We start from the raw sequence: 11197 nt of genomic DNA on the forward strand, positions 1-11197 counted from the left end.
CCGATCTGTGACAGATGAGCGACTGCTATCACAGTTATTAGTACATATAATCTTTACCAATGTTTAGTTCGGTGGTGTAATATAAAATATGTGCTTTGGCTCAATAAAGTTTCGGAAGTACTGCTCTACATGTGTCCATCGTAACTCCAGAAAATCAGCAATGACTGTGTGGGCTGGGGCTTTTTAAACCCTGCATCCAATGGCTGTCTGCCTAAGCAGCTTTTTTATTGGCGCTGGGTCGTCACATGACGTTTTTTGATTGGATGCTACTTGAGCGGGAGGGAAAACTTTCAGGAAGTGATGGGGGTTTTGTTTTTAGTTCGTCTTTGACGTGTTTTACTCCAAGAATTTTGACAAAATTCACATTGAAGAATTACCAAGTACAGCACGTTGTAACATTCTTGTACAGGACCAAAAGTAACACGCGGACAATTCCCTTGGCAGGTTGGTATATATTCAACATTCGATGGCTAAAATGTTAACCACATGGCTAAGTTAGCTGCTACTTTGACGGCTATCAAACTACTGTTGCTGCAAGCGGTACTTAGTTGTATCAACTGTACTGTCAAAGGAATAAAGATTGTTGAGCTTGCCATTATGCAAAGGTGGGTGTGCCGTGAACAAGGTTGATGCTGTGAGTTTTGAATTCACAGTAATGTTCCTCGGGACAAACAGCAAAACAACTACAGTACTGACAAAAGGCAAACGTTTTGTGACGCGGGATATAGCATCGGCATATCTCCCAGCTGATTTGGAACGGATGCCATTATTTATTGCAGTCTAAACACAGTCGAAATATTTTGCACCCCCCCCCCCAAAAAAAAAAAAAAAAAAAACAAAAAACAACGATTACTTGTAAGGCCTGATGTCGTTCTCGACCTGATTGGCTTGGAATCGATATGATCCAACACACAGTTATCTGAGTTAATATGTGATTGTTAAATTCATGTATTGGTTTTAAAATGTAACAATAGAAGTGAAAAGGGCTTGCTCAAATCCCTTACAACAACAACTTTACAATAACCACTTGATGGAAGTACTGTATAAGAAGCCTTGTAATACAAATTCAAGGTGAAATGATAACACTCACCATTTTATTTCACAATCAGCATATTTAATTTTTATTTCACAAATCGAGCTGATAACAGTATTTTTTTCTATTTATCTTATTAAAATTTGTGTGTTCTCACAAATCCTCCGATGAACATCTTATAAGATAAACAGCAGTCCTCTTGTGATTGATTCGATGCCATGAGAATAATCGCAAATAATTGAATTTTAATCACCAGTCTGTTTTCTTCACCCTAAGTATTGTTTTGGTCAGTCTGTGCATTGCAGATCAATCTATAATTGGTTTTGTATTATTTGCTAAATTTTCTGTTAAACAAATTATTGTTGTGACACATCATTTTTGTCATGTGTTAAGTTTCAATGACCGCTCCGAAAAAGAGGGCACTCCCCAAACCCCTCCCGGACGGCTTCATATTGACTGACCAGGGGAAGAAGAAATGGAGGCTGGGGAAAATCCTAGGTCAAGGTGGCTTTGGACTGATCTACCACGGTAATCAGAACATTGCATGACAAGTACACACTAACACACACTATACATTTTAGAGTTCATTTTAAGATCCAGTTATTTGTTTTCAAATGTTTAAGTAGCCTCACCCTACCTTCCGTGTGTGAGCTCCTCCACCTGCCCAGTGCCTCAGGTCTGCGGACCAGACACTATTAGAGGTACCAAGAACTAAGCTGAGGCTCAGAGGGGATCGAGCCTTTTCCGTTGCTGGTGCCTCTCTTTGGAATGACCTACTGAACGTTGGGCAAGCCCCATCTCTGCCCATCTTTAAAACTCTTCTTAAAACAAATTTTTATTCTTTGGCTTTTGACTCAGCATAAGACTTGATATTTAGTTTTACTGTTTTTGTGCTTTCTACTGACTTTGTTATTCATTTATTGTTTTAGTGTTTGTTATTGTATACATTATTTTTGCTCTACGTACACAACTTTGTATACAGCGGTGGTTGTTTCAAAGTGCTCTACAAATAGGGTTGAGTTGAGTATTAGCATTCAATTTCGGTGAACAGTTGGGAATTACTAGGGCCGGAGTTACTAGGGCTGGGTATCGATTCCAATTTCCAAAATCGATGCGATCCAAAAGGGCCTGATTTGATTCACAATTCACTTTGATTGATTTTCAATTCAGTTACAATTCAGGACACTTTGATTCTCTCATCTTTCATCTATAACTGCTTCAAACAACAGAGTGTATGGAGGAAAGTGGTTCAGATTGCAAGATTGTCTGTGTCTTATGTGTTGTCTTGTATTATTTTGTCATTTTATGTTAACTTTTCTTTTGATGGCGGCGCGGGCACCCGCAGCGGCTCCTCTTGTTGCATGTTTTCTTGAGAGGCAAGAAATTTCATCTGTGCTGTATGTGCACATTTGACGATAAGATAAGATAAAAAATCTTTTATTAGTCTCGCAATGGAGAAATTCCCAATTCACAGCAGCAAAGTTATGAAAGGAAGAAGTAGAAGAACAAAAGATAGGAGCTGTTGGAAAGGCAGCCACTCTCGCGGCGCCATCTTGAAGTCAAAATAACAAAATAACACTACACAACACATAAGACGCAGACAGTCGTGCAATCTTAATCACTTTTCCTGCATACACTTTGTTGTTTGAATCGTTATAGATGAAAGTGGAGAGGATCAAAGTTTAATAAAGTACCGTATATATCAGTATACAGTAAGTATATATAATCAAGTACAATAAAGTTGTACTTGACTTAAGTATTTCATGCAATATCAATTTTAATTTCATATGGAAGACATTCTCAGAAGAAGCAATGCTGCAAATACTGTAATGGAAACCCCCTGCTCGAACTTGGTGCACGAGTAACAATCTTTTACATAAACAATTGAACCCAATGCATTTGCATCAATTAATCATGGGTGTTTTATTGAAGATGATCTGATCACAACAATCAAAATCATTTACTAATAACTTCCAACCACTGTGTAAATAAGTTCCAAAAAGACACAGCAAACTTAATAACATTCACGTTCATGTGACTGTCTCACCAAGTTTCAGTTAACTGCTGTCGTCATGTTTTTTTAAAACCACCAAGCTTCTGCCTTCAAGCTTGTTGGATTTCAGTGTTTCCGCCATGTTGTTTTGATACGCTACTCTCGCGTAGTGACAAGATCCCCCATGATGTGAGAAGTCACTTGAATTTATGGGAAAAAGACATACAAAAATGACAACAATCCCAAAGACAGTATACTGTATAACAATTTAAGCTGCTTACCTATACTGTACAGGGGGCAGGTTAAAAACTGGCATATTCCATCATCCTTCCTCAAAAAGCGAATGCTTTTCAGTCAGAAACTGCTATCAAACTGATTTTCATTCCAGAGGACTGATCACTGTACATATCTTGATTTGGGTTTGTTTTTGAATATCATATGACTTATCCCTGGACATGTCCTCTTCCCCGTCTGCCTCATACAATCTTAAAGCATCCCAAGACCTGGGCAGCTCCGTCTCAACGGATACCGACTTTGTGGTAAAAGTGGTGCGTATGTTTATAGTTTGTGAAGACGCACATGTATTGTTTGTTAGTATTGTATGGAATTAGATCTAACTGAATTTCTTTTGAATTGATGAATTAATTGTACAGGAGTACCTTGAGAATGGCCCCCTGTTCTCCGAGCTCTGCTTCTACATAAGGGCAGCCAAACCAGAAAGCAGTGAGTACAACCACATTTTCAGGATGGCAACAGCGTTTGATATCTACACAATTACACCAAGTTCGCCCGTTAGTGGGAGCTCAAAAATATGCTTTGAATACCTACAGCGTCAAACACGCATGTGTAAATATATTTCCACGAGGGTTTCAAAATAATGGTCTCTCATGAAAGTGTACATTTATTTGATTGATTGATTATAAGTGTTATATTCTATGTTAAGAGGTTTGATACTAAAACTGGCTAAAAATAACCCAGTGAGAAATTCATCGTGAAGTACATAAAAAGTTGAAAAGTTTATGGAATTAAAATTTATACTGAAGTTCAGACGATTTCATCAACAGAATACTTGTTAGCGCCTTCATTTAAACCAGGGACGTCCAAACCTTTTCTTCTCAGGGTCACAGTTTCTGTGTCCCACTACAGTATGATAGAGCCATGCCTGCGTTTGAGCAACAAAAAAATCTCATGTCCACATTTACAACTGTAAGTAACAATCTCTACTACCTTGACCTCACATCTTGAAAATGGTATGAAGGCAATATATATAATATATATATATAACACCCTTATTCGACGAGGACCTTCGTCTCAGATTTGGAAATGCTGTTCTTAATCCCCACCACTTCAGACTCTTTTGCGAACCGTTCCAGTGAGAGTTAGAGATTGTGGCATGAAGAAGCGAACAGTAACACATCATCTGCAAAAAGCGGCGATGCAATACTGAGGCCACCAAACGGGACACGCTCAATGCTTCGACTGCGCCTAAAAATTCTCTCCATGAACAGAATCTGTGACAGTGGGCAGGCTGCCTTGGCGGAGTCCAACCCTCACTGTAAACAAATTTCACTTACTGCTGGCAATATGAACTAAGCTGTGATATCGCTAATAGAAGGACCAAACAGCATGTATCAAGGAGTTCGGTACCCCGTACTCTAGAAGCAGCCCCCAAAAAACACCCTGAGGGGCATGGTCAAAGCATTCTCCAAGGTCTACACCTGCCGAGGGTGTAGACCTACCGAGCTGGTCCATTGGTCCAAAACCACGCTGCTCCTCCTGAATCTCAAATTTGACTAACCCACAAACATCCATTATCTGACTATGTCTAGTCTGAACCTCTCTACCTCGTACACTAGGTCGGGCTTCTTCCCTGCCAGAGAGGTGACATTCCATGTCCCTAGAGCTGGTTTCTGTCGCCGGGGATTGTACTGCTTAGGTCCCAACCTTTGGCCCATGGGAAGGGGTCCCTCCGTACCGTTTTGGACTGTGCCAGGCCGGACCCCATGAATGTAGGCTCGGCCACCAAGGGCTCGTCAACATGTCCCACCTCCAGTCCTGGTTTCAGAGGTGGACCCCCGTGAGCTGCGTCCTAGCAAGGAAAAGTGTGATCCGTTAATGTTTGTCATCATACTGTAAGGGGTCAAACGAAGCATGCTTTGTCTGGTCCCTCACCGAGGACCTGTTTGCCATATGTGACCCTGCTAGGAGGATAAAGGCCCAGGCAACTTATCCCCTTGGATCAATGGGACACACAAATCCCTCCACTATGGTCAGGTTACGGCTCACGGAGCGGCCTTATAAACAACCAGATACAGTACATAGAAATAGCATCCTGATTGGCATTTTAGAAGATGCACACAGATAGAATTCAAAAGAGAAAATCACAGAAAGCCAGTTAGAAAATAAGCACATTTTGGTAGCAACACACTAATAATGCACTCTCAGAATTAATATAAACCTTATAAAAATACATATGCTTCCAGAAATTGCATCTTCATAGCCATATGAGAGGAGTGACATGGATGCAGTTTACTGAGAAAAATGTCTTGTCAGCCATGCATGCCATTTGCTTCCTAATCGAAAAATGGCCACAATAGTCGTATTGGCAGCCGTCACGAGTACCCAATACCTTGACATAAGGCTGGTATCAGCCTGATATAGTTACCCAGTATTGGATTGGATTACTACATCACATGGTAGACGTTTCATATCGTATCGGTGATTATGTATCGTCGTACCTCACAGCTGTAAGTTAACAGTAATTAATAACAAGCAGAAATAAATATGCACCCGAGTGGCAGTTAGCCGACTCCTTTTGCTTTTTTGAGAGCCTTGGTTGAAAGGCATTGAGAGGACCCTCTAACACAATGATTCTCGAGCCGCCACCAACCACTGACCAGCTGCCATTATGGTTGGGAGCTAGTCAAATTAGAAGAAGCGAGACCTAAGCCAAGACTTACTATTTTGTTCAGTCAATAGCTCTCTGTGTGTTTTTGTGTGCGGGCACGTTGGTTAATGTACCCCAATTGCAAATATATATAGGCCAAATTTTTATTCTTGATCAAACGGCTTTGGACTGAATCCGGAATCTGAGGTTAGGAAAATGTTTTTGTTGCCATCAGCCTTTCATTTTCCTCACTCGATTGTGCCACCTGAGATTTCTGATATCTGAATGTTCTAAAGTCATCAAGCGTGTGCAAAACATATCCTCTATCACTTCTGTCACTTTGTTTCAGTGCAACAATGGATGAGAAGTAGAAGACTTGACCATCTTGGGATCCCAAAATACTGGGGATCAGGGCAAGCCGAGTATAATGGCCTCAGGTATGATTGTGTTTTGTGCTGGATCGTCTTATGTGTATGTTGATTTGAGTGGCGTTCAGGAGCTTTTTACAAGCTTGAGTTTTGAAACGTCCATCTTCTCAGTTTTCTAGAATTAAAAATGAAAACCTTTAGTTCCGTCTTAACCACTTGAAAGGCTCTCACTCGTGAATCTGTTCTTTCTGTTCAGGTATCGATTTATGGTTATGGAGCGACTGGGCACTGATCTACAAAAAATGAGCGAGCGTAACGGCGGCCGCTTTAAGAAGGCTACTGTGCTCCGTGTTGGTCAAGTACTGGTGAGTAATGAGACTATCACCACATGAAAAACATATGTACTCATTTTTTTAAACATAAATAAAAGTATGCAGGTCAAAATCCTTCAAACGATCTAAAGACCCTTGTTTTACTGACTTTCGCTGCCTTACGGACGTTTTGCGAACCTTTTGCGGCATTTTCGCTATTTCTTTATTTATTTTTTGATGAATGTTTTTGAAAAATCCGCGATGCACTGAAACCGCGACAAGTGAACCGCGAAGTAGCGAAGGATCACCACATCTTAAATTTGTTGATTACAAACACGAGTGCCTACACTTGTGAGGACTTTGATGCTGTCAAGACCCTGGACTGGTATAATGACTTTGTTTCCAGATCGATGAAGCATGTTTGCTGCATTCAACACAATAGGCTTTGTCTTGTGACAGCAAAGCTATGTTGCTCCTGGTTGACACGGTACATCAATCTGTGTGCTGACCGATGAAAATGTTCGTTGGTGTTCCATCAACGAATAAAATTTGTCTTCCCACACAATACACAAATTGTGTAACGGCATTGCGAACTAAAGCTTGCATGGGTCTGCAAACAGGTAAGCATCACCTGACCTTGGTTAATCTTATAACCCACAGCACATGAAAAAGAAAAAAAGTACCTGATATAAAGTGATCAGAGTGTACATTGTGGTGTTGTGAAGTGATCACGTTGAAGATTTGATTGATAAAAAGTCTGTCACAGTATAACTATTTCATATTGGTCTGTTCAGATATGTTAAACATTACGATGATGATGATTATTATCCATGCATCCACTATCTGAGCTACTTATTCTCATGGGGGTCCCGGCCGGGCGTCCTGCAGCCTATCCCAGCCGTCTTCGGTCAATAGGTGGGGTACAACCTGAACTGGTTGCCAGCCAATCACAGGGCAAACATGGACGAACACCCCTGTTTTTGTCCCAGGTCTTAAGATGGTATAGCCGAAGTTTGAAGTCAATCAGATTAATCTTCTAGGACAAGGGTGGAAAACTATGGCCCCTATAAATGGGCCAAAATTGGACACAAAAAATTCAGAGCACGCTACCTGTTCATTTTAGACTATGGCTTTTTTTTTACGTCTTGAGGTGCTACACATGCTTGTCAATCTTCGCAGGCCTAGGTCAAATGTACCGGATTGGTTTTTGATTTTCCACTGTTGGTGGCGCTTTGTTTTCATCGTTTATGAAAACATTAAAATATCAAATATTTCACCACGCCCGATCGAGTTTGATGAGTTTTCATACATGTTTATTTAACTCCTCAAAAATGTGATGACTTTTTATGGAACATATATAAATACATTTATTAAAATTATAAATTCTACAAAAACAATCCAGACCTTGCAGCAGTCGCTTCTGGGGCCATAATAAAACCCAACTATCAAGAGGGAAAAAAATACCATTGAAAATATCTGGTAGTGAAACACACTATTGTGCTCCAATTTTCCTCTCAGGTGCCTGTAATTGTGGCACAAATCTAACATCATACTGTAACTTCTGCCTATACAACAGACAGCAACATGCAACATAATTTATTGCACATTTTTTTGTAACATCCCAGGCTACTGTTCACGGACTCCAGGGACCCCATTTTCAGAACCATTGTTTGAGACACTTGAAAGTGTAATTGGTGTACTGGTCTTGACAAATTCCGGTTCAACCATGCCATTCTGTTGTTCTCCTTTAGGTGGATATACTGGAGTATGTGCACGAGAATGAATTTGTTCATGCAGACATCAAAGCTTCCAACCTCATGCTGGGTCATAAAAACCCTCAAGAGGTTAGTTTATGACCGATCTTTGCCGTTTTCATTTTCAAACAAAAATGCTGCACACACCCATGTGATCGCAGTATTGACATTTTTGTATTAATGAATGTATCATGTCTTTTTCTTCTAAATTGTAGCTCTATTTAGTCGACTATGGGCTGGCCCGCAGGTACTGTGTTGATGGAGTCCAAAAGGAGTATAAGGAAAATCCCAAGAAAGGCCACAATGGAACCATTGAATACACCAGTCTTGATGCCCACAAAGGCGTTGGTAGGTTTAGATGACTACTATTATTACTATTCGAGGTACCGAACCCAACCAGTTCATATGCACATTCACCGAACCCTTCTTTAGTGAAAAGAAAAATATGATTTTTGACAAATCCAATACAATAAAAAGTGCATTTATAGATCAATTTCATGTGACAAATGCATACATTAACACTCGTTCACTCCCAAAGACGTATTTAGATGTCTTTTCAGACGTCACACGTTTAATCCCAGCTCCTCATTTTATATTGACTACTTGAAAAGGGTCTGTAAATGGCTGGCCATTGGCCATCAGACCCTTTTCAAGTACAAAGCATGAATCATCAAAATCAACATTCTTTTATGTATTGAAGTATATACTTGATCATTGGTCTAACAAATAAAAATGATAGATGAAATATAAGTAGTCAGATGGACAGATAGACGGACAGATAGGGAATGTGCAATAAAAGCAAAACTGTCTTGATAAAGAGAGACCCGACCGGACTCCATCTTTTTTTTCTTTTTCATTAAAAAAACAAACAAAATTCAAAACTGACTTAGTTGTATATCTCTATTTCTCTTTACTATGTGGAGACACATATAATCATATTTCAACAAGAAATTTCCAATAACAAATGAGTATTTTGGCAACAAAACTCAAAGTGCCTGAAAGGCAGTCGGAAGAAGAAAATGTATTTCATCCCACCCCATCTATCATTCAAATTGCACATATTAACTACTTAGCCACTGTGATACAATAATAAGCAAGACCAGAGAGCCATGTTACTTTATGGAAGGGAGTAAAAAAGAAAAAGAAAAACGGTAAAGAAATAAACATACAAAAAAGCTTAGCATGGTGGCCTTGCCATTGTTAACAATGGTAAGGAACAAACAAGCACACGTTTACGTTTGACCGACAGTACTGATGTCAACTGAAGACCCTTTTTCAAAATATTGTGACCATATTATTTGTTGAAATAACATTATAAGTATGAATATTATCGGTTCGGAGGAATTGATCGAACAAATGGAAATAATAAACGAGCACATCAGACTCTTACTTAATGGGGCATTGGTGTTGCTGAAGCGTGACGTCATTGGCCAGCGGAGGTCTTTTGCCCAGAAGCGGAATGATTTGCATTTTGCAAGCGAACAGCCAGACAGAGGGTTCACCACTTTGCATTCTGCAATTGATGGCACATTCATTCACATCATAGCGACGAAGCACAATCACGCTTGCTTCTTCACAGTTGTAAACACTGCTTTTTATTTTGATTTGTTCCTGCTTGTATTTTGAATATACTTTGCATTTTATTTCATGGAACCATGAGAGTGATTGGTGACTCACAAACTATGACTTCCACGCCATGCAAGATGCTGACTATCGTGTAAAAAAAAATCAACAAAACAATTCTCTTTTGGACAATTTTCAGTTCTGATACGTGTACCAAACAAATGTTAATTAAGCACAGTGAGGTTCTTATAGCTTTGACTGTATTTCAACCCTGTTAGTCGGTACATGTAAAAACCGCCTGTCAGTCGCTACCTCCCTCGACTGATATTGGGAAAACATTAGCTGGCAAATTGCCTGCTTGCATCCTTCTCTACTCATTGACCATCGATTGTCCCTCCACCGCCCCCGCAGAATTCACAGACACTGTCTCTGTTTAACAACTTTCTAATTAGCTGAAGTCATAACCTGCAACATGCTTTCTTCCCCCATTAATTGGTGACTTTGATGTTTGGTTAGCGGGATGTCAGAACCACATATGACCTCCACGCTGGCTAACTTCATCTCCAAATGGGTCAATACTGTATGCTTGCTATCTGCATGGTGTATGCATCAAATAATATTGACCGGTTAGCAATAGCTATTGAATTCCAAATTGGCAATTTGAATGGAACATTAAATTACTGTATGTATAGAATTAAAATAGTTCAAAACTTTTTTTGACAGAAAGTTGTTTGAGCTGGATCTTCGGAAGTCTGACAATGATATTATGTATAACAGGCGAAACCAGAGACAGCCTTTTGCAAAGTTTTCTCATTCTTGCTTTGAGTTAACCCCCCCTCCCCCAAGTCCTTTAAAATGCACATAAGATAAAGTTGGAAAGAAATCATTGAAACTATATAAACAGAGTAGGAGAGTTTTTAGTCCATTCATAATGTACCCTCACCGGCCACTTTATTAGATACACCATGCTAGTAACGGGTTGGACCCCCTTTTGCCTTCAGAACTGCCTCAATTCTTTGTGGCATAGATTCAACAAGGTGCTGAAAGTATTCCTCAGAGAGTTTGGTCTATATTGACATGAGGGCATCACACAGTTGGCGCAGATTTGTCGGCTGCACATCCATGATGCGAATCTCCCGTTCCACCACATCCCAAAGATGCTCTATTGGATTGAGATCTGGTGACTGTGGAGGCCATTTGAGTACAGTGAACTCGTTGTCATGTTCAAGAAACCAGTCTGAGATGATTCCAGCTTCATGACATGGCGCATTATCCTGCTGAAAGTAGC

The 11197-nt window shown here is 40.0% G+C and overlaps 1 protein-coding gene across 2 annotated transcripts in view; it reads left to right on the plus strand.

Annotated features, from left to right (window-relative positions):
* Positions 1 to 260: 260 nt before the first annotated feature.
* LOC109523164 (serine/threonine-protein kinase VRK1-like) overlaps positions 261 to 11197 on the plus strand; it is a 24482-nt gene continuing 13545 nt past the window's right edge. Inside the window, exons 1-8 of one of the 2 annotated variants that reach the window (XM_019882121.1) lie at positions 261 to 448; positions 1427 to 1561; positions 3519 to 3574; positions 3680 to 3749; positions 6263 to 6350; positions 6538 to 6646; positions 8344 to 8436; positions 8562 to 8694. In XM_019882121.1, coding sequence (XP_019737680.1) covers positions 1432 to 1561; positions 3519 to 3574; positions 3680 to 3749; positions 6263 to 6350; positions 6538 to 6646; positions 8344 to 8436; positions 8562 to 8694 — 679 coding nt within the window. In that variant the 5' untranslated portion in view covers positions 261 to 448; positions 1427 to 1431. The remainder of the gene's footprint in view (positions 449 to 1426; positions 1562 to 3518; positions 3575 to 3679; positions 3750 to 6262; positions 6351 to 6537; positions 6647 to 8343; positions 8437 to 8561; positions 8695 to 11197) is intronic. The other variant, XM_019882119.1, reaches the window with a different exon arrangement.

This window comes from Hippocampus comes, unplaced genomic scaffold (genome assembly GCF_001891065.2).
Source record: "Hippocampus comes isolate QL1 unplaced genomic scaffold, H_comes_QL1_v1.1 scaffold36, whole genome shotgun sequence".
Lineage (NCBI taxonomy): Eukaryota > Metazoa > Chordata > Actinopteri > Syngnathiformes > Syngnathidae > Hippocampus > Hippocampus comes.